We start from the raw sequence: 27808 nt of genomic DNA, 5'->3' as shown, positions 1-27808 counted from the left end.
TGCTTTTCCTACTGCCCGACCACACTGCTCACCCATTTTGAGACTGTCAGAAATCACTACCCCTAAATCCTTCTCTTCTGAAGTTTACTAGTAAAAAAAATCCTTCTCTTCTGAAGTTTACTAGTAAAAAATATATAGAAACATTAGGACAGGGGACAGAAGGCACTCTGGTGCACTTATGCACGCCCCTTACTAACCTCTTAGGAATCGGGAGAGGTCAACAGTGGATAGTCTAAGAGTAAAGTTTTTGGGGTTAGGTGATCATACTACAGAGTCAGGTAGAGAGTTCCATGCATCAGCTACTCGGTTGCTAAAGTCTTATTTCCTGCAGTCGAGTTTAGAGCGGTTTACATTAAGTCTGTATCTGTGGTGTGCTCATGTGTTAGGAACACAGAAACATAGAACACTGATGGCAGGAAAAGACCTCATGGTCCATCTAGTCTGCCCTTATACTATTTCCTGTGTTTTATATTTTCTACAAGAATGGTGGAAGGTCTTAAGTATAAAACGTATCAGGAAAGACTTAATGAACTCAATCTGTATAGTCTGGAGGACAGAAGGAAAAGGGGGGACATGATCGAAACATTTAAATATGTTAATGGGTTAAATAAGATTCAGGAGGGAAGTGTTTTTAATAGGAAAGTGAACACAAGAACAAGGAGGCACACTCTGAGGTTAGTTGGGGGAAAGATCAAAAGCAACGTGAGGAAATATTATTTCACTGAAAGAGTAGTAGATCCTTGGAACAAACTTCCAGCAGACGTGGTTGGTAAATCCACAGTAACTGAATTTAAACATGCCTGGGATAAACATATATCCATTGTAAAATAAAATACAGGAAATAGTATAAGGGCAGACTAGATGGACCATGAGGTCTTTTTCTGCCGTCAGTATTCTATGTTTCTATGTTTCTATATTAGGATGGATATATGTTTATCCCAGTTACTGTGGATTTGTCTGTTTCTCTGTTTGAACCAACCTAATTTGCAGCTTTCTCCACGGCCTTGTATTTATCATAATGAGCTGATAGACTATTGTTTCAGTTAACTCCTTGCAGGTCTCTTGCTTGGACTTTCTGTCGATGAACATAGTTAATCCCCAATGTTGAATAAAGACGGTGTCGGGCTGAAGCTGTTGTTCGGTTTGGAGATTTTGGCCTGCCACATAACAATAATAATAATTTATTAGATTTGTATGCCGTCCCTCTCCGAGGACTCGGAGCGGCTCACAACAAGTAAAAATGTCATATACAAATCCAATATTAAAACAGTATTAAAAACCCCTATTAAAAAACAATCATACAACCCAAACAAACCATACATAAACCGAGACAGCTAGCGGGTATATCAATTTCCCCATGTCTAGCGACATAGGTGGGTTTTCAAGAGTTTACGGAAGGCAAGGAGGGTGGGGGCAATCCTAATCTCCGGGGGGAGCTGATTCCAGAGGGCCGGGGCCGCTACAGAGAAGGCTCTTCCCCTGGGTTCCGCCAGACGACATTGTTTTGTCGACGGGACCCGGAGAAGGCCAACTCTGTGGGACCTAATCGGTTGCTGGGATTCATGCGGCAGCAGGCGGTCCCGGAGGTATTCTGGTCCGATGCCATGTAGGGCTTTGTAGGTCATAACTTATCCAACACTTAACCAATACTTACATATTACAATCAGAGGTGGGTTGCACTTACGGCTGCTACTGGTACACTTCCCATAGAGCTTTGTGACCCTGGCGCCCATGCATTGGCGTGATATTTGGCTTCTGCGCATGCGTCAGAAGCCACATCTCGCGCGATGACGAACGTGAGCGCAAGATTTTGGTGATTTTCGATGATTTATTTATTATTTGCTTCCGCGCATACACAGAATAAAAAAATCAGTGAAAATCACTGAAGTCGTGCTCCCATGTACGTCCTCACACGAGATTTGGCTTCCGGAACATGCGCAGAAGGTGAATCTTGCACCGACGCGTGCGCCTGCCCGCCGGTCACTTGGAGCTGTGCACGCAGCTCCGTTTTCACTACCAGGACAGCTTCCCCCTGTTCTGGTAGCAATCCAATACTGATTATAATGTAGAAATGTATTTGTGCTGTGGGAATTTGGGAGTGGCTGCTGCATGAGAGAAGTAGAGATGCAGCCATAACAAATCCCTTCTAGATTGTCAAGGTCATCCTTTGTTTGACACCTACCCGGAAGCTGATGGGAGTAACGGACACATTGGCAGAAGGAGACTGGCCAGCGTGATGAATTTGTGGGAACAAGGGAATGAACTTTCATTCTTTTAAATATTTTTGTTTGATTACTTTTTTTTAAACAAAAAGAGCAAAACAACAAAAAGAAAAGCAATATGTAAGAAAAATATAAAATGTGAAAAACATATTTATACAGTTACATTTCTGTCTCTTCGGTTTTCTCCATTTTTCTTTGAATTTACAGTTATTCTATTCCCTTCTTTCCATCAATCCAATTATAAAACTTACCCCACACAATATAGTATTTTTTATCCTGTTTATTCTGTAACCCAGCGGAGGGCTACTAGCTGGAACGGTAAATTGGGCTCGCTGCTGTGGCTTGTGATGCTTGCGCGACCAGAGCGATTTTGCTTCTGCACCTGTGGACGTAGCAAAATTGTGCATGGAGCCGCAGGTGCGCCCATGTTTCGGCCTGCGTGGAAGCAAAAAAAAACTTGCTGAAACACGGGCGGACCTGCGGCTCCATGGTGATTTTGCTACCTGCACAGGTGCAGAAGAAAAATCACGCTGGCCTTGCAAGCACTTACAAGCTGCTGCCTAATTTAGCGTTCCGGCTAGTAGCCCACCGCTGCTGTAACTCTAAAGTAAGTTTACTCCATTTTGCGCATTCCAGTATCTTCCTAATTAGTAGGTCCTCTAATGGTACGTTTTCTTTTTTCCAGTTTTGAGCGAAAACCAGTTGAGCTGGATGGGGGTCAACAAACTCAAACTCAACCCAGACAAGACGGAGAGGCTGTGGGTCTTGCCTCCCAAGGACAATTCCATCTGTCCGTCCATTATCCTGGGGGGGGGACTATTGACCCCCTCAGAGAGGGTCCGCAACCTGGGCGTCCTCCTCGATCCACAGCTCACATTAGAGAAACATCTTTCAGCTGTGGCGAGGGGGGCGTTTGCCCAGGTTCGCCTGGTGCACCAGTTGCGGCCCTATTTGGACCGGGAGTCATTGCTCACAGTTACTAATGCCCTCATCACCTCGAGGCTCGACTACTGTAACGCTCTCTACATGGGGCTACCTTTGAAGAGTGTTCGGAAACTTCAAATCGTGCAGAATGCAGCTGTGACAGCAATTATGAGCTTCTCTAAGTATGCCCATATTACTCCAACACTCTGCAGTCTGCATTGGTTGCCGATCAGTTTCCGGTCACAATTCAAAGTGTTGGTTATGACCTACAAAGCCCTTCATGGCACCGGACCAGATTATCTCCGGGACCGCCTTCTGCTGCACAAATCCCAGCAACCAGTTAGGTCCTACAGAGTTGGCCTTCTCCAGGTCCTGTCGACTAAACAATGTCGTCTGGCGGGACCCAGGGGAAGAGCCTTCTCTGTGGTGGCTCCAACCCTCTGGAACCAGCTCCCCTCTGATATTAGGATTGCCCCCACCCTCCTTGCCTTTCGCAAACTCCTTAAAACCCACCTCTGCCGTCAGGCATGGGGGAACTGAAACATCTCCCCCTTGCCCATGTTGTTTTGGTGTTAGATTGATTGTGTGCTTGTTTTTTTTAAATATTCTGGGGTTGTTTTTTATGAATTTTTTAGCTTAAAATTGTAATTGGATTGGTGGGTATTGGATTTGTTATTATGTATTGTTTTTACCATTGTTGTGAGCCGCCCCGAGTTTGCGGAGAGGGGCGGCATATAAATCCAATAAATCTAATCTAATCTAATATAAGCATTATTAAATAATAATTAGCCTTTTCGTGTTGACCTCTAATTATTCCCAAGGGGGCGGGATGAACTTTCAACTGGATGGAGAAACCCATGGAACTTCAAATTTGGGTTTCTCATAGATGGCTCTGCTAATAAATTGGAACTCTGAGGAATGCTGATTTATTTATTTATTTATTTATTTATTTATTTATTTATTTATTTATTTATTTATTTATTTATTTATGTATTTATGTATTTATGTATGTATGTATGTATGTATGTATGTATTTATGTATGTATTTATGTATTTATGTATGTATTTATGTATGTATTTATGTATTTATTTATCTATCTATCTATCTATCTATCTATCTATCTATCTATCTATCTATCTATCTATCTATCTATCTATCTATTTATTTATTTGATTTTTATGCCGCCCTTCTCCTTAGACTCAGGGCGGCTTACAACATGTTAGCAATAGCCCTTTTTGACAGAGCCAGCCTATTGCCCCCACAATCCGGGTCCTCATTTTACCCACCTCGTAAGGATGGAAGGCTGAGTCAACCTTGAGCCGGTGATGAGATTTGAACCGCTGACTTTCAGATCTACAGTCAGCTTCAGTGGCCTGCAGTACAGCACTCTACCTGCTGCGCCACCCCGGCTCTTAATTTAATGACTCTTAATGACTAATTTAATGCTGAATGACTCTGATTTAATTTTGGCCACTACAGTGGTACCTCTACCTACAAATGCCTCTACTTAAGAACTTTTCTAGATAAGAATCGGGTGTTCAAGATTTTTTAGCCTCTTCTCTTTTTTTTAAATATATTTTTTTAAAATTGGTTTTGTACATCGAAATTAACATGAAACAAACATAAAACGGTGCACGGTGCATGTGCCCATCACCCACAATCCCACCACCACCAATTGCGGCGGGTTCAAATATTTACTAATTTATATTCTTTTATTTCCTTAGCTCTACTTTGCATTTGTTTATGATTGAAAGAGTGACTGGAGTTTGTTTTTCACATTTCCGTCACAAATTCTACTCAGCATATAATCTTTCACCTTATTCCATCGTACCACCAGCCTCTCCAATTTATTTTCATCAAAATTGTTTAACCTTATTTCCATGATTTCAAAATGAATGGGATCCACCCTGTACCAGTACCAATTCTGTAATGTCTCTAACCCACTTTTTCATGTTAGAAGTTACGGCTCTCAGTTTCATGCCTTTCCAGTTTTGACTTGCATGGAATTACAGTGGTACCTCTACCTAAGAAGGCCTCTACTTACAAACTTTTTTAGATAAGAACCGGGTGTTCAAGATTTTTTTGCCTCTTATCAAGAACCATTTTCTATTTACAAACCTGAGCCTCCAAAACTGTAACCAGAAAAGGCAGGGAGAAGCCTCTGTGGGGCCTCTCTAGGAATCTCCTGGGAGGAAACAGAGCCGGAAAAGGCGGAGAGAAGCCTCCGTGGGGCCTCTCTAGGAATCTCGTGGGACGAAACAGGGCCGGAAAAGGCAGAGAGAAGCCTCCGTGGGGCCTCTCTAGGAATCTCCTGGGAGGAAAGAGGGCCGGAAAAGGCAGAGAGAAGCCTCCGTGGGGCCTCTCTAGGAATCTCCTGGGAGGAAACAGGGCCGGAAAAGGCGGAGAGAAGCCTCCGTGGGGCCTCTCTAGGAATCTCCTGGGAGGAAACAGGGCCTCCACCCTCCCTGTGGTTTCCCCAATCACATGCATTATTTACTTTTACATTGATTCCTATGGGAAAAATTGCTTCTTCTTACAAACTTTTTTACTTAAGAACCTGGTCATGGAACAAATTAAGTTCGTAAGTAGAGGTACCACTGTATTTGGAACCCGGACAGAGGGGTTTTTATTTATTTATATTTATTTATTTATTATTTAGATTTGTATGCCGCCCTTCTCCGCAGACTCGGGGCAGTTCATAGCAAAATACAACAAATCGTAACAAATCCAAATAAATTTAAAATATTTAAAAAAGTTTAAAAAGAACCCCATTTACTAACAAGCACACACACAAACATACCATGTATAAATTGAACATGCCCGGGGGAGGTGTTTCAGTTCCCCCATGCCTGACGGCAAAGGTGGGTTTTAAGGAGTTTACGGAAGGCAGGGAGAGTAGGGGCAGTTCTAATCTCTGGGGGGAGTTGGTTCCAGAGAGTCGGGGCCGCCACAGAGAAGGCTCTTCCCCTGGGGTCCGCCAACCGACATTGTTTAGTTGACGGGACCCGGAGAAGGCCCACTCTGTGGGACCTAAGTCGGTCGCTGGGATTCGTTTTTCTTTGTGGGGAGTCCGTTTCTTGCTTCTGCAAAAGCCGGATCAGAACATTTTTTTGTTTTCTGTTCCCCCTTCAGAAGTTGGCAGCCGAGTGCGAGAGTGCTGGGTATCCGGGCGTCCTCATCCCGTACAAGTGTGACCTCTCGGTGGAAGAGGAGATTCTCTCCATGTTCTCCGCCATCAAGACTCTCCATCAAGGCGTGGACGTCTGCATCAACAATGCTGGCTTGGCGCGGCCAGAACCTCTGCTGTCTGGCAAGACTGAGGGTTGGAGGACCATGATAGATGTGAGTAGGGGGGCAAAGGAAACTTCGGGGAACTCATCCGCCGAGGGCCCATGGCTGGCAAAATAGAATTACAGTGGTACCTCTACTTACAAACTTAATTTGTTCCGTGACCAGGTTCTTAAGTAGAAAAGTTCTCTTCCTCCTCCATTTCAACCCCAGCCTCCTTCTTTTGTTTCCTCCTCCTTCACCTCTTCCTCTTCTTCCTTCCCTTCCTCCTCCCCTCTTCCTCCTCTTTCTTCTCCATTTCAACCTCCTAAGTGGAGCCCCTCCCTTATGAAACCAGGTTGCAACGCCCTTGGTCTCTTCAGCCTTGAAAGATGGCGTTTAAGGGTTGACTTGATCGAAGTGTATAAAATCATGCATGGGATAGAAAAGGTGGATAGAGAAAAAATCTTTTCTCTATCACACAACACTAGGACAAGGGGGCCCTCCCTAAAGCTCATAGGTAAGAAAGTGGGGACAAAACAAGGGAAATATTTATTCACCCAGAGGGTCCTTGGTTTATGGGATTCGCTTCCAGAAGAGGTCATGACAGCTGTCAGCCTTGATAGCTTCAAGGCAGGATTAGGCAGATTCATGGATGCCAAGTGTATCGGTGGTTATTGAAATGGATGTCCATGTGCTGCCTCTATGTTGGTTGAGGCAGGCTGGAGTCCCTTGAGTACCATTTGTTGGGGGTCAAGGGAAAGGGAGGGTCTTGCCTTCTCTTTCTGCTCAAGATCCCCATGGACAATTGGTGTGACACAGAATGCTGGACTCATAGAAACATAGAAGACTGACGGCAGAAAAAGACCTCATGGTCCATTTAGTCTGCCCTTATAGTATTTCCTGTATTTTATCTTACAGTGGATATATGTTTATCCCAGGCATGTTTAAATTCAGTTACACGGGGCTAGCCGTTCTGGAGGAAAAAGAGATCGCTGCTTAATAGCGATCCCTTGTTCCGGTTCCGTGAGCTCAAACCGGAGCCCTGGTGACGAGTGTAATCCGGGCCCTGGGCTCAAGCTGCTGCTACTCAATGCCAGATCGGTTGTGAATAAAGCTCTCCTCATCCGGGATCTGATCCTGGATGAGGAGGCCGATCTGGCATGTGTTACTGAAACCTGGCTGGGCCCAGAGGGAGGGGTGCCTCTCTCGGAAATATGTCCAGCTGGGTTTCAGATATGGCACCAGCCTCGACCCCAGGGAAGGGGGGGAGGAGTGGATATTGTAGCCAGGGAGAGCCTCCATCTGCGTAGACTCGTTGCTCCTGAGATCGCGGGTTGTGAATCACTCCTTGTGAAGTTGGACTTAGGGGTTCAGGTGGGCCTGTTACTCACGTACCTGCCTCCCAGCTGCGTGTCAACAGCCCTGCCTGTGCTGCTCGAAGAGGTGGCCGGGCTGGCGGTGGAGTTCCCCGGACTTATTGTCCTGGGGGACTTCAATCTGCCGTCGCTCGGCGGTTCCTCAGGATTAGCACAGGAGTTCATGGCCACCATGACAGCCATGGACCTGACTCAAGTAGTTCAGGGTCCGACTCACGAGGGTGGACACACACCCGACTTGGTATTCCTCTCGGAGCAATTGAATAGTGGTCTGAGACTAAGGGGCTTAGAAGCATTGCCTTTGTCATGGTCAGACCATTTTCTACTGCGGCTCAACTTCCTGGCTCCAATCCTCCCCCGCAGGGAGGCGGAACCGATTAGGAGGTTCCGCCCCAGACGCCTGATGGATCCTGAGGGCTTTCAGAAGGCGCTTGGGGTTTTACCAGATTCGCTCGTCCACAGCTCGGCAGAGTCTCTTGCTGAGGCCTGGAACAAGGCTGCAGCGGAGGCTCTTGACCGAATTGCGCCACTGCGACCTCTCTGTGGCGCTAGACCCCGTAGAGCTCCATGGTTCAACGAGGAGCTCCGGGAGTTGAAACGCCAGAAGAGACGTCTAGAGAAGCGATGGAGGAAGAGTAAGTCCGAATCCGACCGAACACTTGTAAGAGCTTTTATTAAGACTTACAAAGTGGCGCTCAAGGCGGCAAGATGCGCGTACCATGCCGCCTTGATTGCATCAGCGGAATCCCGCCCGGCTGCCCTGTTTAGGGTAACCCGCTCCCTTCTAAATTGGGGAAGTTGGGGAACCCTTGCAGGGCAGTGCTGAGGAATTTAACTCGTTTTTCGCTGATAAAGTCGCTCGGATCTGAGCTGAACTCGACTCCAATTGCATAGCAGTATCGGCTGACAATGAGTCAGTCGAGGTGACTGGGGCTAAATGTCTTTGTCCATCTGTCTGGGAGGAGTTTGACTTGGTGACACCTGATGAAGTGGACAAGGCCATTGGAGCTGTGAGTTCTGCCACCTGCTTACTGGATCCGTGTCCCTCTTGGTTGGTTTTGGCCAGCAGGGAGGTGACACGGAGCTGGGCCCAGGAGATTACCAACGCTTCCTTGGGGAGGGGAGTTTTTCCATCACTCTATAAAGAAGCGCTTGTGCGCCCCCTCCTCAAGAAGCCCTCCCTGGACCCAGCCGTACTTAACAACTATCGTCCAGTCTCCAACCTTCCCTTTATGGGGAAGGTTGTCGAGAAGGTGGTGGCACTCCAGCTCCAGCGGTCCTTGGAAGAAGCCGATTATCTAGGTCCCCAGCAGTCGGGTTTCAGGCCCGGCTACAGCACGGAAACTGCTTTGGTCGCGTTGATGGATGATCTCTGGCGGGCCCGGGACAGGGGCTTGTCCTCTGTCCTGGTGCTTCTTGACCTCTCAGCGGCTTTCGATACCATCGACCATGGTATCCTTCTGCGCCGACTGGAGGGGTTGGGAGTGGGAGGCACTGTTCTCCAATGGTTCTCCTCCTACCTCTCCGGTCGGTCGCAGTCGGTGTTAGTGGGGGGTCAGAGGTCGACCTCTAGGTTTCTCCCTTGTGGGGTACCTCAGGGGTCGGTCCTCTCCCCCCTGCTATTTAATATCTACATGAAACCGCTGGGTGAGATCATCCAAGGGCATGGGGTGAGGTATCATCAATATGCGGATGATACCCAGTTGTACATCTCCACCCCATGTCCAGTCAGCGAAGCAGTGGAAGTGATGTGCCGGTGCCTGGAGGCTGTTGGGGCCTGGATGGGTGTCAACAGACTCAAACTCAATCCAGACAAGACGGAGTGGCTGTGGGTGTTGCCTCCCAAGGACAATTCCATCTGTCCGTCCATTACCCTGGGGGGGGAAACTACTGACCCCCTCAGAGAGGGTGCGCAACTTGGGCGTCCTCCTCGACCCACAGCTGACATTGGAACATCATCTTTCGGCTGTGGCGAGGAGGGCGTTTGCCCAGGTTCGCCTGGTGCACCAGTTGCGGCCCTATTTGGATAGGGAGTCATTGCTCACAGTCACTCATGCCCTTATCACCTCGAGGTTCGATTACTGCAACGCTCTCTACATGGGGCTACCTTTGAAAAGTGTTCGGAAACTTCAGATCGTGCAGAACGCAGCCGCGAGAGCTATCGTGGGGCTTCCTAGATTCGCCCACGTTTCTACAACACTCCGTGGCCTGCATTGTCTGCCGATCAGTTTCCGGTCACAATTCAAAGTGTTGGTCATGACCTTTAAAGCCCTACATGGCATTGGACCAGAATACCTCTGGAACCGCCTACTACCGCACGAATCCCAGCGGCCGATAAGGTCCCACAGAGTTGGCCTTCTCCGGGTCCCGTCGACTAAACAATGTCGTCTGGCGGGCCCCAGGGGAAGAGCCTTCTCTGTGGCGGCCCCGGCCCTCTGGAATCAACTCCCCCCGTAGATTAGAACTGCTCCCACCCTCCTCGTCTTCCGTAGACTACTTAAGACCCATCTATACCGCCAGGCATGGGGGATTTGAGACACCTTTCCCCCAAGCTTATTATAATTTATGTTTGGTATGTATGTGCTGTTTGGTTTTTAATTGATAGGGTTTTTTAGTTTTTTCTTAATATTAGATTTGTGCCTGTACAATATTGTTTTATCGCTTGTTGTGAGCCGCCCCGAGTCTTCGGAGAGGGGCGGCATACAAATCTAATAAATTATTATTATTATTATTATTACTGTGGATTTACCAACTACATCTGCTGGAAGTTTGTTCCAAGGATCTACTACTCTTTCAGTGAAATAATATTTTCTCACGTTGCTTTTGATCGTTCCCCCAACTAACTTAAGATTGTGTCCCCTTGTTCTTGTGTTTACTTTCCTATTAAAAACACTTCCCTCCTGAACCTTATTTAACCCTTTAATATATTTAAATGTTTCGATCATGTCCCCCCCTTTTCCTTCTGTCCTCCAGACTCTACAGGTTGAGTTCATGAAGTCTTTCCTGATACGTTTTATGCTTAAGACCTTCCACCATTCTTGTAGCCCGTCTTTGGACCCATCCAATTTTGTCAATATCTTTTTGTAGGTGAGGTCTCCAGAACTGAACACAGCATTCCAAATGGGGTCTCACCAGCGCTCTATATAAGAGGATCACAATCTCCCTCTTCCTGCTTGTTATTCCTCTAGCTATGCAGCCAAGCATCCTACTTGCTTTTCCTACTGCCCAACCACACTTCTCACCCATTTTGTGACTGTCAGAAATCACTACCCCTCGATGGGCTTTGGCCTGATTCAGCATGGCTCTGCATATGTTCTTATGTTCTCAACCTCAACACCCTTTTTATGCTTCCTCCTCCTCCTCTTCCTCCTCCTCCTTTTTCTCTTCCATTTCCACTCAAACTCCTTGTTGTTTTTTCTCCTCCTCCTTCTCTTACTCCTCCTCAAAGGTAGCAAAGCATAGAAAAGCACGGTTTGTTCATTTGAACTTCAGTCTATTGTTCAAATTATTTATCTCAGGGGTCAGTGACCTCTTCCGGTATTTCCTCCTTTAAGCAACGGCACAAATGTTCAACTCTCACCCCCAGCCCCAACATCTCTGAGTGTCACAAGGCTGCACAACATTTTGACCTCCTTTTAAAATCTTGCACAATTTTTGCATTATTCTTTTTTTGCACAAAACTCTTTTGAGCATTCAGAAGATACTGGAACAGATTTTTCTTGCATATTTCTGCCCATTTATTTAAACACAGCATTTATTGTTATCAAATAAAACCCAACCTTTTATTACAGTCATTAACCAGCAGAAAGCAAATCGAATCACGGACCTAAGATGAAAACATTCATTCATTGGTATCCTTCAGTCTCGAAAGAGTATGGTATTGTGCTCTGGAAAAAGTTCCTAAAATGCCATATGCCAGTTATGGCGAACCTATGGCACGGGTGCCACAGGTGGCACATGGAGCCATATAGAAACATAGAAGTCTGACGGCAGAAAAAGACCTCCTGGTCCATCTAGTCTGCCCTTATACTATTTTCTGTATTTTATCTTAGGATGGATCTATGTTTATCCCAGGCATGTTTAAATTCAGTTACTGTGGATGTACCAACCACGTCTGCTGGAAGTTTGTTCCAAGGATCTACTACTCTTTCAGTAAAATAATATTTTCTCATGTTGCTTTTGATCTTTCCCCCAACTAACTTCAGATTGTGTCCCCTTGTTCTTGTGTTCACTTTCCTATTAAAAACACTTCCCTCCTGAACCTTATTTAACCCTTTAACATATTTAAATGTTTCAATCATGTCCCCCCTTTTCCTTCTGTCCTCCAGACTATACAGATTGAGTTCATTAAGTCTTTCCTGATACGTTTTATGCTTAAGACCTTCCACCATATCTGCTGGCATGTGAGCCGTTGCCCTAGCTCAGCTCCAAGGTGCGTGTGTGTGCCGGCCAGCTGATTTTTGGCTCGCATATGTTCTGTCGAGCTCTCTAGTAGAATCCTCCCAAAATTGCACAGATACAATTTCAGACACACACACGTTTGAAAATTCAAAACAATGTTCTTTATAATGGAAATTCACTTAAACCAAGCCCTTTTTTGGTATAGCGAAGAGCACTCGTCTCCAAACAAACTGGTAATTTGTACAAGTCCCTTATCAGTTCTGTGATACTTAGATTGCAGCTGTGAGGCAATTCACAGTCCTTCTTCTTTCACAAAGTGAAACACACTTTGCTCTGGTTTAGTTTCAAAGCGGGGAAAAATCAGCACACAAAAAGTCAAAGTCAGTAAAGCAGTCACGAAACACAAGCATCAGATAATCCTCCACAATGGCCAAACCCACAGGCTGCTATTTATAGCAGCCTCACTAATTACCAAAGCCCCACCCAACCACAGGTGGCCTCATTTTCTTTGATAATAATCTCTCAGTTGTTGCTGCCTATGCATCGCTTTCTGCATGCATGGCTGTATCATTAACTCTTGTTCTGAATCCAAGGAGGAGCTAGATAATTGATCTCCTTCTGAGCTGTCTGCCCCACTCTCCTCCCCCCTGTCACTTATGTCTTCTTGGTCAGAGGAGCCTTCATCAGCAGATTCCACCAGGGGCAAAACAGGCCTGCAGCATGTGGATGTCTCCCCCACATCCACAGTCCTTGGGGCAGGTGCTGGGCCAGAGCTAACCACAACAGCATAGAGGCTCTGGGAGGGCGTTTTTGGCTTCCAGAGAGCTTCCAGCGGGATGTGGGAGGGCGTTTTTACCCTCCCCTGGCTCCAAGAAGCCTTTGGAGCCTGGGGAGGGCGAAACACGAGCCTACTGGGCCCACCAGAAATTGGGAAACAGGACGTTTCCGGCCTCCAGAGGGCCTCCGAGGGACGGTGGAAGCTATTTTCACCCTTCCCAGGCATTGAGTTATGGTGTGGGCACTCACGCATGCACGATAGCGCACGCGCACACTCTTTCGGCACTCAAGGAAAAAAAGATTTGCCATCACTACCGCATGCAAAGCTGGTGTAACCTCTCCAGAGCACGAGTCCTGGGTAGGTTAGTACGGAGGACATAAACATACTCTGTTAAAAAGTGCTATTGCTAACATGTTGTAAGCCGCCCTGAGTCTAAGGAGAAGGGCGGCATAAAAATAAATTAAATTAAAATAAAATAAAAAAATTAGAAAGTTTGAGAACCATTGATCTACTCTATCATCCATCATCTCTCTCTCTCTCTCTCTCATCTATTTTTCTACCTATCTACTAATATTTATATTATCTAGATAGATAGACAGATAGATGTTAAATAGATGATAAATAGATAGATGATAGACAGACAGACAGACAGACAGACAGATGATAGCGTGATTGATTGACCTTCCTGCCAATCAACTTCAATCTCTGTTGGGAGAATTGGCGCTAGACTAATGGTTGGGGGTCACCACAACATGAGGAACTGTATTAAGGGGTCGCGGCATTAGAAAGGTTGAGAACCATTGATCTACTCTGTCATCTATTAAATCCAGTAAACCCTAATTTTCATGAAAAGAAAGTTTGATAGGACCTTATATGTGGAAGATCTCCATAGAAGCCCACAGGAACCGTTGCAGGGGTCACAAAAAGTTAGCTACAGGGCTGGTAATGGCTAGTTTCTTTAAATTCAAAGCCCCCGATTGATTTTTTTCCCCCCAGCCTTCTCTTCCATGTTCTTCTTCCAGGTCAATATCTTGGCGGTCAGCATTTGCACGCGAGAGGCTTATCAATCCATGAAGGAAAGGAACATTGACGATGGACACATCATCAACATTAACAGGTGTGGAAGATGCACAAGTAAACATTTATTTACTTACTTGCTTACTTATTTATTTAACTTATTTATTTCTTTTCTGCCTTTATTGTTTTGATAAATAGCTCGAAGTGGCTAATTCCACCCATTTTCCGCACAACAACCCTGCAAGGAAGATTGGGCTGAGAGAGAAAAAGTAACTGGGACAAAGTCACCTAGTCAGCTTTCATGACTAAGGCAGGACTAGAACTCTCAGTCTCCTAGTGATTGGTCCAAAGTCACCCAGCCAGATTCACTTAACATCTGGATTACTAACTTATCAAACTCAACCCGGATAAGACGGAGTGGCTATGGATTTTGCCTCCCAAGGACAATTCCATCTGTCCGTCCATTACCCTGGGGGGGGAGAATTATTGACTCCCTCGGAGAGGGTCCGCAACTTGGGTGTCCTCCTCGATCCACAGCTTACATTAGATAACCATCTTTCAGCTGTGGCGAGGGGGGCGTTTGCCCAGGTTCGCCTGGTGCACCAGTTGCAGCCCTATCTGGACCGGGACTCATTACTCACAGTCACTCATGCCCTCATCACCTCGAGGTTTGACTACTGTAATGCTCTCTACATGGGGCTACCTTTGAAAAGTGTTCGGAAACTTCAGATCGTGCAGAATGCAGCTGCGAGAGCAGTCATGGGCTTACCTAGGTATGCCCATGTTTCGCCATCACTCCGCAGTCTGCATTGGCTGCCGATCAATTCCCGGTCATAATTCAAAGTGTTGGTTATGACCTTTAAAGCCCTTCATGGCACTGGACCAGAATATCTCCGAGACCGCCTTCTGCCGCACGAATCCCAGCGACCGATTAGGTCCCACAGAGTGGGCCTTCTCCGGGTCCCATCAACTAAACAATGTCGGTTGGTGGGCCCCAGGGGAAGAGCCTTCTCTGTGGTGGCCCCGACTCTCTGGAACCAACTCCCCCCAGAGATTAGAACTGCCCCTACTCTCCCTGCCTTCCGTAAACTCCTTAAAACCCACCTTTGCCGTCAGGCATGGGGGAACTGAAACACCTCCCCCTGGGCATGTTCAATTTATGCATGGTATGTTTGTGTGTGTGTTTGTTAATAAATGGGGTTCTTTTTAAATCTTTTTAAATATTTTAAATTTATTTGCATTTGTCATGATTGCTGTATCTTGCTGTGAGCCGCCCCGAGTCTGCGGAGAGGGGCGGCATACAAATCTAAATAATAAATAATAATAATAATAAATAAATAAATTATCAACTGCAGTGATTTCATTTAACAGCCGTGGCAGGAAAACTCCTGAAATGAGGCAAAGCTCGCTTAACAGCAGACATTTTGGGCTCAATTGTAAGTCGAGGACTCCCTGGATTGGCCCCTTCGTCTGGGTGGGCGAGCTGTGGAAAACAAGTACAGTGATACCTTGTCTTACGAACTTAATTGGTTCCGGGACGAGGTTCGTAAGGTGAAAAGTTTGTAAGACGAAACAATGTTTCCCATAGGAATCAATGGAAAAGCTATTAATGCGTGCAAGCCCAGAATTCACCCCTTTTGCCAGCCGAAGCACCCGTTTTCGCGCTGCTGGGATTCCCCTTAGGCTCCCCTTCATGGGAAACCCCACCTCCAGACTTCCGAGTTTTTGCGATGCTGCAGGGGAATCCCAGTAGGGAATCCCAGCATCGCAAAACCAAGCGCTTCGCTGGCAACGGAAGTCCGGAGGTGGGGTTTCCCAGCGAGGGGAGCCTCAGCGAAATCGCAGCATCGCAAAAACACTGAAGTCTCACTTAAGAACAAATGAAATATATACCGATATACTATAACTCTATAACTGTGGACTACAGTATAATTGTAGTTGTATAACGTATACAGTGTTCCCTCGATTTTCGCGGGGGATGCGTTCCGAGACTGCCCGCGAAAGTCGAATTTCCGCGAAGTAGAGATGCGGAAGTAAATACACTTTAAACCCCTAAATTACAATTTCCCATTTCCCTAAGCAACCATTTAGATTATTACTCACCATGTTTATTTATTAAAGTTTATTTTTAAAAAAATATTTATTAAAGGTGGATGAAAGTTTGGTGATGACATATGACGTTATTGGACGGGAAAAACCGTGGTATAGGGGGGGAAACCGCGAAGTATTTTTTTAATTAATATTTTTGAAAAACCGTGGTACAGTATAGACTTTTCGCGAAGTTTGAACCCGCGAAAACCGAGGGAACAGTGAAATAATATATAATGTATAATTCCCAGAATCCATTTGTCAGTGTGCTTGGTCAGAGTAATGAAGATTTAAATGCGGACCGGCTGATGTAAATGCTGATGCAATGAGGATGAGTCAGCAGGGTTACTGTCGCTTTAAGAAGCTGCCTATATAAGGGAGGCCTGCGATTTGATTGACAACTGTGATAAAAAAAAGTTCCTAAAAAGGGGCACAGCTCCTTTGCTTAGCAAAAGAAATTGTGGTCGTAAGTCGAGGACTGTCTATGGCTGAACATTTTCCCCTTCTTTTCCCTTTCATCCCCACCCCATGTCGTGTGTCCAGCATGAGTGGTCACAGGGTTGTCCCGGAGTCGGTTGTACACTTTTACAGTGCCACAAAATATGCCGTGACGGCTTTAACCGAAGGGCTTCGGCAGGAACTAAGAGAAGCAAAGACTCACATACGAGCCACGGTGAGTAACTCCGGTTGGACTGCTTTGCTTAAGTCCTGGGTTCAAATTCCGGCATTTTTCCCTAGCTTCGCGAGTCAGAAAAGGTTTATTATGATCCCGCTGTATAGAGCGCTGGTGAGACCACATTTGGAATAATACTGTGTTCAGTTCTGGAGACCTCACCTACAAAAAGATATTGACAAAACTGAACGGGTCCAAAGACGGGCCTACACGAATGGTGGAAGGTCTTAAGCATAAAACGTACCAGGAAAGACTTCATGAACTCAATCTGTTTAGTCTGGAGGACAGAAGGAAAAGGGGGGACATGATCGAAACATTTAAATATGTTAAAGGGTTAAATAAGGTCCAGGAGGGAAGTGTTTTTAATAGGAAAGTGAACACAAGAACAAGGGGACACAACCTGAAGTTAGTTCGGGGAAAGATCAAAAGCAACATGAGAAAATATTATTTTACTGAAAGAGTAGTAGATCCTTGGAACAAACTTCCAGTAGATAAATCCACAGTAACTGAATTTAAATATGCCTGGGATAAACATATATCCATCCTAAGATAAAATACAGAAAATAGTATAAGGGCAGACTAGATGGACCATGAGGTCTTTTTCTGCCGTCAGACTTCTATGTTTTTATGTTTCTATGTTTTCTACAAGTGACCGGATCAGGGTATCCTAATCAAGAGGCCAGGTTTATGGACATTCATGATGCTAGTCCTGTTTGTTTGCAATGTGTGCGTAGAGCATCATTGGCAAATTTCCACTCAGGCTGTGTTCAAATAGTCTACAGTAGTGTTTCTCAACTGTGGCCCCTTTAAGATGGGTGGACTTCAGTGCCTAGAATTCCCAAGTGCTGGGGAATTCTGGGAGTTGGAGTTCACCCATCTTAAAGGGGCCATGGTTGAGAAACACTGGGCTACAACGTCAATCACTCCCAGTCAGTGAAACCCTTCCTCCCATTTTATTTATAAATCTATTTATACCATTTATTTATACATGGTTCTGTGACTATTTAGATATCAGCTCTAAAGTGGGCTAGAGATTATAGGTATGGCCAGGTGATTGATGGGGATCTTCCAGAATTGATTAAGATGTAGGATAGGATAGGATAGGATAGAACAGAATAGAAAAGAGCAGAACAGAACAGAATAGAAGGTAGAAATGAGATAGAATAGAACAGAACAGAATAGAAGGTAGAAATGAGATAGAAGAGAAAGGAACAGAACAGAATAGAAGGTAGAAATGAGATAGAAGAGAAAGGAACAGAACAGAACAGAATAGAAGGTAGAAATGAAATAGAATAGAAAGGAACAGAACAGAACAGAATAGAAGGTAGAAATGAGATAGAATAGAAAGGAACAGAACAGAACAGAATAGAAGGTAGAAATGAGATAGAATAGAAAAGAACAGAACAGAACAGAATAGAAGGTAGAAATGAGATAGAAGAGAAAGGAACAGAACAGAAATGAAGGTAGAAATGAGATAGAAGAGAAAGGAACAGAACAGAATAGAAGGTAGAAATGAGATAGAATAGAAAGGAACAGAACAGAATAGAAGGTAGAAATGAGATAGAATAGAAAAGAACAGAACAGAATAGAAGGTAGAAATGAGATAGAATAGAAAAGAACAGAACAGAACAGAATAGAAGGTAGAAATGAGATAGAAGAGAAAGGAACAGAACAGAACAGAATAGAAGGTAGAAATGAGATAGAATAGAAAAGAACAGAACAGAATAGAAGGTAGAAATGAGATAGAATAGAAAAGAACAGAACAGAATAGAAGGTAGAAATGAGATAGAATAGAAAAGAACAGAACAGAACAGAATAGAATAGAAGGTAGAAATGAGATAGAATAGAACAGAACAGAATAGAAGGTAGAAAATGAGATAGAAGAGAAAGGAACAGAACAGAACAGAATAGAAGGTAGAAATGAGATAGAAGAGAAAGGAACAGAACAGAACAGAATAGAAGGTAGAAATGAGATAGAATAGAAAGGAACAGAACAGAATAGAAGGTAGAAATGAGATAGAATAGAAAAGAACAGAACAGAATAGAAGGTAGAAATGAGATAGAATAGAAAGGAACAGAACAGAATACAAGGTAGAAATGAGATAGAATAGAAAAGAACAGAACAGAACAGAACAGAACAGAATAGAAGTAGAAATGAGATAGAATAGAACAGAACAGAATAGAAGGTAGAAATGAGATAGAATAGAAAGGAACAGAACAGAACAGAATAGAAGGTAGAAATGAGATAGAATAGAAAGAGAACAGAACAGAACAGAATAGAAGGTAGAAATGAGATAGAAGAGAAAGGAACAGAACAGAAATGAAGGTAGAAATGAGATAGAATAGAAAAGAACAGAACAGAATAGAAGGTAGAAATGAGATAGAAGAGAAAGGAACAGAACAGAACAGAATAGAAGGTAGAAATGAGATAGAATAGAAAAGAACAGAACAGAATAGAAGGTAGAAATGAGATAGAATAGAAAAGAACAGAACAGAATAGAAGGTAGAAATGAGATAGAATAGAAAAGAACAGAACAGAACAGAATAGAATAGAAGGTAGAAATGAGATAGAATAGAACAGAACAGAATAGAAGGTAGAAATGAGATAGAAGAGAAAGGAACAGAACAGAACAGAATAGAAGGTAGAAATGAGATAGAAGAGAAAGGAACAGAACAGAACAGAATAGAAGGTAGAAATGAGATAGAATAGAAAGGAACAGAACAGAATAGAAGGTAGAAATGAGATTAGAATAGAAAAGAACAGAACAGAATAGAAGGTAGAAATGAGATAGAATAGAAAGGAACAGAACAGAATAGAAGGTAGAAATTGAGATAGAATAGAAAAGAATCAGAACAGACAGAATAGAAGGTAGAAATGAGATAGAATAGAAACAGAACAGAATAGAAGGTAGAAATGAGATAGAATAGAAAGGAACAGATCAGAACAGAATAGAAGGTAGAAATGAGATAGAATAGAAAAGACAGAACAGAATAGAAGGTAGAAATGAGATAGAATAGAAAGGAACAGAACAGAACAGAATAGAAGGTAGAAATGAGATAGAATAGAAAAGAACAGAACAGAATAGAAGGTAGAAATGAGATAGAATAGAAAAGAACAGAACAGAATAGAAGGTAGAAATGAGATAGAATAGAAAAGAACAGAACAGAATAGAAGGTAGAAATGAGATAGAATAGAAAGGAACAGAACAGAATAGAAGGTAGAAATGAGATAGAATAGAAAGGAACAGAACAGAATAGAAGGTAGAAATGAGATAGAATAGAAAGGAACAGAACAGAATAGAAGGTAGAAATGAGATAGAATAGATAGAAAAGAACAGAACAGAATAGAAGGTAGAAATGAGATAGAATAGAAAGGAACAGAACAGAACAGAATAGAAGGTAGAAATGAGATAGAATAGAAAAGAACAGAACAGAATAGAAGGTAGAAATGAGATAGAATAGAAAGGAACAGAACAGAACAGAATAGAAGGTAGAAATGAGATAGAATAGAAAGGAACAGAACAGAACAGAATAGAAGGTAGAAATGAGATAGAATAGAAAGGAACAGAACAGAATAGAAGGTAGAAATGAGATAGAATAGAATAGAAAAGAACAGAACAGAATAGAAGGTAGAAATGAGATAGAATAGAAAAGAACAGAACAGAATAGAAGGTAGAAATGAGATAGAATAGAAAGGAACAGAACAGACAGAATAGAAGGTAGAAATGAGATAGAATAGAAAGGAACAGAACAGAACAGAATAGAAGGTAGAAATGAGATAGAATAGAAAGGAACAGAACAGAATAGAAGGTAGAAATGAGATAGAATAGAAAAGAACAGAACAGAATAGAAGGTAGAAATGAGATAGAATAGAAAGGAACAGAACAGAACAGAATAGAAGGTAGAAATGAGATAGAATAGAAAAGAGAACAGAACAGAATAGAAGGTAGAAATGAGATAGAATAGAAAGGAACAGAACAGAACAGAATAGAAGGTAGAAATGAGATAGAATAGAAAAGAACAGAACAGAATAGAAGGTAGAAATGAGATAGAATAGAAAGGAACAGAACAGAACAGAATAGAAGGTAGAAATGAGATAGAATAGAAAGGAACAGAACAGAACAGAATAGAAAGGTAGAAATGAGATAGAATAGAAAGGAACAGCAGAATAGAAGGTAGAAATGAGATAGAATAGAAAAGAACAGAACAGAATAGAAGGTAGAAATGAGATAGAACAGAACAGAATAGAATACAATAGAATAGAAGGTAGAAATGAGACAGAACAGAACAGAACAGAATATGTGCATGTGCAGAAGCAAAACCTGTGCACACATTGCTGTTTCCAGTACAAGAACCGCAATCCCAGGCATATTGGGAGCTGTCCAATTACTGCATGTACATATATATGCACAATCAGATCAGCAGTGGGTTGCTACCAGTGCAGTAGCTGACTGCGCAGCGGCAGTGGCTGCCAGATTGTGCAATTTGCGCACAACCGCTGCGGTGGCAGTTCTAAGGGGGCCGCCATCTTTTTTCATTTTTTTTTGCTTTGTGCGCATGTGTGGAAGCAGGAGGAGACGTGCTGCGCGCAGAAGAGATTTTGGTGGGTTTTTTTTGCTTCCATGCATGCGCAGAAGCAAAAACAGGCTGGGGAGGCCTGCATATAGCATGTGCGCACACGCAACACCACTGAAGTTGCGTGTGCAGCGCCCCAGTACCGGCAGTAGTAGCAATCCGCCCCTGAATCATCAGATGCTGTTTTTCTTTTGTTTCTGTTTTATTCCTGTTAGAAACATAGAAACATAGAAGATTGACGGCAGAAAAAAGACCTCATGGTCCATCTAGTCTGCCCTTATGCTATTTCCTGTATTTTATCTTAGGATGGATATATGTTTATCCCAGCCATGTTTGAATTCAGTTCCTGTGGATTTACCAACCACGTCTGCTGGAAGTTTGTTCCAATGATCTACTACTCTTTCAGTAAAATAATATTTCCTCACGTTGCTTCCGATCTTTCCCCCAACTAACCTCAGATTGTGCTCCCTTGTTCTTGTGTATTAAAAACTCTTCCCTCCTGAACCTTATTTAACCCTTTAACATATTTAAATGTTTCAATTTTTCTTTCTTTTTCTTCCTTTAGTGTATTTCTCCAGGTCTGGTCGAGACTGGATTCGCTTTCAAACTGCACGATAATGATCCCGAAAAGAGCTGCTGCTACATATGAGAGTATTAGGGTAAGACAAAACCCCACAGAGCTACAGAGGGGTGATGTTGGTCTATCTATCTATCTATCTATCTATCTATCTATCTATCTATCTATCTATCTATCTATCTATCTATCTATCTATCTCTCCCTCCATCCCTCCATCCCTCCATCCCTCCATCCCATCCATCCATCCATCCTTCCATCCATCCATCTATCTAATTGATTGATACCATACATAAAACTGCATAGGCAAGGGGAGATATCTCAGTTCCCCCATGCCTGACGACAGAGGTGGGTTTTAAGGGAGTATACGAAAGGCAAGGAGGGTGGGGGCAATCCTAATCTCCGGGGGGAGCTGGTTCCAGAGGATGTGGGGCTGCCACAGAGAAGGCTCTTCCCCTGGGTCCCGCCAGACGGCATTGTTTAGTCGATGGGACCCGGAGAAGGCCAACTCTGTGGGACCTAACCGGCCGCTGGGATTCGTGCGGCAGAAGGCGGTCTCACAGATATTCTGGTTAGACTAGAAGACCTCCAAGGTCCCTTCCAACTCTGTTGTTGTTGTTGTTGTTGTTGTTGTTATTATTATTATTATTATTATTATTATTATTATTATTATTATTTTGTTTCCGTGTGAGAGAAACAGTTGTGTTGGAGAGAGATTATTGGCACATGCAGATTGATTGTATAAATGGGTTAGCCAAGACTTAACTTCGAGCTAATCTACGAAGAAATCCATAATCCTAGTAGACCTTTGAACTGTTCCTCCCACTTCAGCAAGTTCTATTCTTAGTAAGAACAGAGTATCCTCTTCATTCATCAGTAATTTCAGGGTGGTGGGGAGAAGCCTTCAGTTTTGCTGCCAGTAAATTAGATACAGGCAAAAGGGAAATCAATTAATTTTGCAACCAATTTCATAGGCCCATAATTAGAAGTTACTGATTCAATTAGTATAAATTTAGGGTTTTGTCCTCTCCTTTTTGGGGGAACTGGTTTCTGGCGGAATATATACATATGTACCAGTTTTCGTTTCACACATGCAAGTGTGTAACAAACTTGGGGTTGTGTTTGTTTACTTTATTTTTTTGTTTTACCTATCATAATACCTTGGGCAGGATTATTATAAAATACACTGACAATAAAAATACACCCTCAACCCACATTAAAATAACTAAATGCAGGAAGCTATTTTAAAAAAGCATCAAATTATTATTTCAGAAAGTTTTTTTAAAAACCTCTTTGGAAATGTTATTACAAAATAGATTTATACATAGGGTAGGTGACTTCTTAGGGGTTAGTGATTTCTGACAGTCTCAAAATGGGTGAGCAGTGTGGTCGGGCGGTAGAAAAAGCAAGTAGGATGCTTGGCTGCAAAGCTAGAGGGTATAACAAGCAGGAAGAGGGAGATTGTGATCCCGCTGGTGAGACCCCATTTGGAATACTGTGTTCAGTTCTGGAGACCTCACCTACAAAAAAGATATTGACAAAATTGAACGGGTCCAAAAGACGGGCTACAAGAATGGTGGGAAGGTCTTAAGCATAAAACGTATCAGGAAAGACTTCATGAACTCAATCTGTATAGTCTGGAGGACAGAAGGAAAAGGGGGGGACATGATCGAAACATTTAAATATGTCAAAGGGTTGAATAAGGTCCAGGAGGGAAGTGTTTTTAATAGGAAAGTGAACCCAAGAACAAGGGGACACAATCTGAGGTGAGTTGGGGGAAAGATCAGAAGCAACGTGAGAAAAATATTATTTTACTGAAAGAGTAGTAGATCCTTGGAACAAACTTCCAGCAGACGTGGTTGATAAATCCACAGTAACTGAATTTAAACATGCCTTGGGATAAACATAGATCCATCCTAAGATAAAGTACCGAAAATAGTATAAGGGCAGGCTAGATGGATCATGAGGTCTTTTTCTGCCGTCAGTCTTCTATGTTTCTATGTAAATAAAATACATCCTCAATCCACATTAAAATAACTAAATGCAGGAAACCATTTTAAAAAACCATTATTATTTTCAGAAAGTTTTTCAAAACTATTTGGAAATGTGCAGTTTTAAATGCCTTTAACTACCTTAAGCAAAAGCTATTCTGTCTTGGAATGAAACATAGAAACATAGAAGTCTGAGCATTATTGCTAACTTAGCTAAACTACAGAGATCTTTGGATTATTTTGGCAAACAGAGCTGAATGTGAGGTTAGAATTGTGAGTCTTTCTAGACTTCGGCAATTCCACCTTGTCCCTAGTCCTGGGCAGAAAGCTGTTTGTGTTTCCACATTCCTGAAACTCTGGAGCATGGTAAGGTAATTTTGGACTCTGCACTGTGAGGTCACATTGGTAGAGTGAGTGGGATCGTTGTATAGTACAATGTCCCACAAGCTTTAAGCTATGTGGACTTTGACTCCCAGAATCCCCCCAGTCCTGTGTGCATAAAGTTGAGTGAACTCCCAGAATCCACATGTCAGTGTGCTTTGTCAGAGTGACTGGCTGCTGTGGCTTGGGGTGGAGCTCTTGCCTCACAATTAGAAGGTTGTGAGTTCGAACCTAGGTAGCGGCAGGTATACGATATCCTGCTTGGGCAAGAGGGTTGGACTAGATGACCTGCAAGGTCCTTTCCAACAGATCAACAATCTGTTAATGAAGATTTAAATTTATTTATTCGGTTTTTTTATGCTGCCTTTCTCCTTAGACTCAGGGCGGGCTTACAACATATTAGCAATAGCACTTTTTAACAGAGCCAGCCTATTGCCCCCACAATCCGGGTCCTCATTTTACCCACCTCGGAAGGATGGAAGAAGGCTGAGTCAACCTTGAGCCGGTGATGAGATTTGAACCGCTGACCTTCAGATCTACAGTCAGCTTCAGTGGCCTGCAGTACAGCACTCTACCTGCTGCGCCACCCCGGCTCCATATATAATAATAATAATCATCATCATCATCGTAATAATAATCATAATCATAATTTATTAGAATTGTATGCTGCCCCTCTCCAAAGACTCGGAGGTTTCTCACAACAAAAATACAAAGCACAAATCTAATATTAAAAACAATTATAAAAAACCATTACAAAAACAGTCATACCATCCAATTAAACCATACATAAAATGAAACAGCTAAGGGTCAGTTATGTCCCCCAAGCCTGGCGGCATAGGTGGGTTTTCAGAATTTGCGAAAAGGCAAGGAGGGTGGGGGCAGTCCTGATCTCTGGGGGGGGGGAGTTGATTCCAGAGGTCCGGGGCCGCCACAGAGAAGGCTCTTCTCTTGGGACCCGCCAGACGACATTGTTTTGTCGATGGGATCCAGAGAAGGCCAACTCTGCTGGGATTCGTGCGGCAGAAGGCTATTGCTATTGCTATCAGGGGGTTTAGGGTGTCCTGTCTGAGCAAGGGTTGGACTAGATGACCTCCTAGGTCCCTTTCCAATGCCGATATTCTGTCATTCTGTCCTGCGTTCTGTTTCTGTCTCTTTCCTAGTGTCTAAAAGCCGAAGATATGGCCAATGCTGTAATATATGTTCTCAGCGCTCCGCCTCATGTAAAGGTAGGACTGTGGACTTCCTGAGGGGTTTTTTTTGTGGGGGGGGGGGGAAATGGGTGGGAAGCAAAGAACCACAAATCTCTCTCTTGCACATGTCCACTCACAAGAATTTGCTTTCTGTGCATGCAGAGAAGCAAAACCACACTGGGACGCGCCCACGTGCATTCAGGAGAAGCGAAGCTGGGCCGCGCACCACACACAGTAGTGGCTGGGAATGGGAAATCCGCCCCTACCTAGCGGCTGGTGGACTGTTGTACATACCCTTGATCAGTTGGAGGATGATGAAGATATTGAGGACTCGGATTCAGATAGCGTTTATTAAGTAGTGGGGGTTACGGGTAGTAGAACAGGTGGGAGGCCAGCCACAGGATGGGGCTATGAGTTCAGGATCTAGCCGAGGGAGAATCAGACGCTCGCTGGGTTAACCCTAAATTCAGAAGGATTCAGAAACGTAGAGAGCAAAGGTCTGGAAGAAGATATTAAGGAGAGGAATTGGGTTAAATATTGTAGTGAGGTATTTGGCACGTCAGGGGGGTTGTGGAGAAGAAGGGTGGAGGTTTCAACGTTGCTGAAAAGAAATATGGAGGTGTTTTCGCCACGCTAAAGTAAGCCAAGTATTTTGTATTGGCATTTAGTCAGTGCTGCTGTCTTTTTTAAAGCTATGTAGTTGTTCTGTCTGGGTCACTCCGGAAGCTATGACCAACCCAAAAAGATAATCCATACACACCGGTTGAATCCAAACACAGTTTTATAATGATAAAGAGAAAAGAAGCCAACAGAAAATGTCCTTACAGATCAGGAAAACACTGGAACTCCAAATAGATACACAAAGGCAATTGTTCATACAGAAACACAGGATCCTTGATGCCAGACGAGGCTGTTCAGCTAAAAGACACACAACCTCCCACGGGTCTTCAAGGCTGCTGGGCCACGAGCCAGGAACAAAAACGCTGGAGAGAAAATGCAGATAACACCAACTCCCCTTTGATAACACTCCACGCTGCCGAAAGGGGTTCGCATGCCTTATAAACTAATGAGGACCACACCTCATTCAGCGCTGATAATATCTATTCAATTACTTTCTCCTTTGATCTATGCCTCTCTGTCGCATACTAATGATAGCTTGTGCTTCGTCATCCAATTGACTCCAGGGACTCCCAGAGAATCCAAGCTACTTGCTTGAGATAGCCCTTCCCCAGGGCTCCCAGGCCTTTCTTCCTCGTCACTTTCCTGACTGCTATCTCCCCTGTCTGACTGCCAAGAACTCTCCTCTCCGCTCTCAGCCATGGAGCCAGCAGAGACGCAGCTGGTCTTTGATCTAACTCAGGCTGAACCACAACAGTAGTTAGGAAATAAATCTTGTCTAAGTGAAGCAGGAAAAGGAATGTGAGAAATGTGGCTAAGAGAGAGATAACGGACCGGGTGATGTCTGGAATGTGTTTGAAAATACAAGAGAGCAGAGAAATAAATGGAGTTGCTTTATTCATGAAGTGATGCATTTAATGAGAGTTATTTGTAATGACTAAACTTCTACCAGAAACCAAAACAGTGACTAAACTCCCTTTCTGTCTTCCAGATCGGCGATATTCAGATGAGACCCACCGAACAAATGTCCTAGCGGAGGACGAAGAGGAATGAGAGCTTCATGTCCCGATGTAGGGACACCCTTTTCTCCAAACAGGGTTTTCTTCAGATGACCGATGACTTTCTAAGGGCCTCAAAGGGCCCCTTCACCCATAGCGCTCTCCTCAGCTGAGGCGACCTCAATGACAGGAAAATCCAGTCTTCACCACAATTCCTCCACTCGGCCCTTGGGTCTCACTACTGTGCTTCATTTGTAAGCAATCGTTCCAGCACACGATGTCACCGGAGTTCTGATTTTTCGGGGGGGAGAAGAGACCGACGATGGATCTGGACGGCGACCGTTTCAAGAGTCGATTTCCTTCCGCTTTCCTTTGTGACTTGCAACCAATTGTACGGTTTTCTGGAAATGCATTGAAACCGAAAAGTTGCCCTGCCTTTTTCTTCCCTTAAACCATTAAAATCAGGGGGTGGGCTGCTAGGGGTTCGGGAGATCCTCTAAGATTCTGTGCAATTCGGAGACCCCCAATCCCACTCCTAGCTGGCCCACCCACCGTGCCCCTCCCCAGCGTCCCCACACAGCCCCGTGCAAGGGCGTGAGTGGAGGCTCGGGGGAAGCTGAAAAACGGGCCTACCAGAAGTTCGGGGCCTACAGAGCCTGAGGAGGCCTTTTTCGACCTCTCCGGAGGCTTGAAAGAAGTCTACGGAGCCTGAGGAGCAAAAATGCCTCCCC

The 27808-nt window shown here is 43.9% G+C and overlaps 1 protein-coding gene across 1 annotated transcript in view; it reads left to right on the top strand.

The window, feature by feature from the left end:
• The window catches only part of DHRS11 (dehydrogenase/reductase 11), a 45906-nt gene extending 18693 nt beyond the window's left edge, over positions 1-27213 (top strand). Inside the window, 7 exon segments of the mRNA XM_070735335.1 lie at positions 6280-6489; positions 13995-14089; positions 16621-16750; positions 21891-21956; positions 21958-21984; positions 25432-25497; positions 27071-27213. Coding sequence (XP_070591436.1) covers positions 6280-6489; positions 13995-14089; positions 16621-16750; positions 21891-21956; positions 21958-21984; positions 25432-25497; positions 27071-27112 — 636 coding nt within the window. The 3' untranslated portion in view covers positions 27113-27213.
• Positions 27214-27808: the final 595 nt, after the last annotated feature.

This window comes from Erythrolamprus reginae, chromosome 1, assembly GCF_031021105.1.
Source record: "Erythrolamprus reginae isolate rEryReg1 chromosome 1, rEryReg1.hap1, whole genome shotgun sequence".
NCBI classification, from domain to species: Eukaryota; Metazoa; Chordata; class Lepidosauria; order Squamata; family Dipsadidae; genus Erythrolamprus; species Erythrolamprus reginae.
The sequence above is the reverse complement of the archived record's forward strand: the minus strand, read 5'-3'. Positions and strand labels throughout refer to the sequence as shown.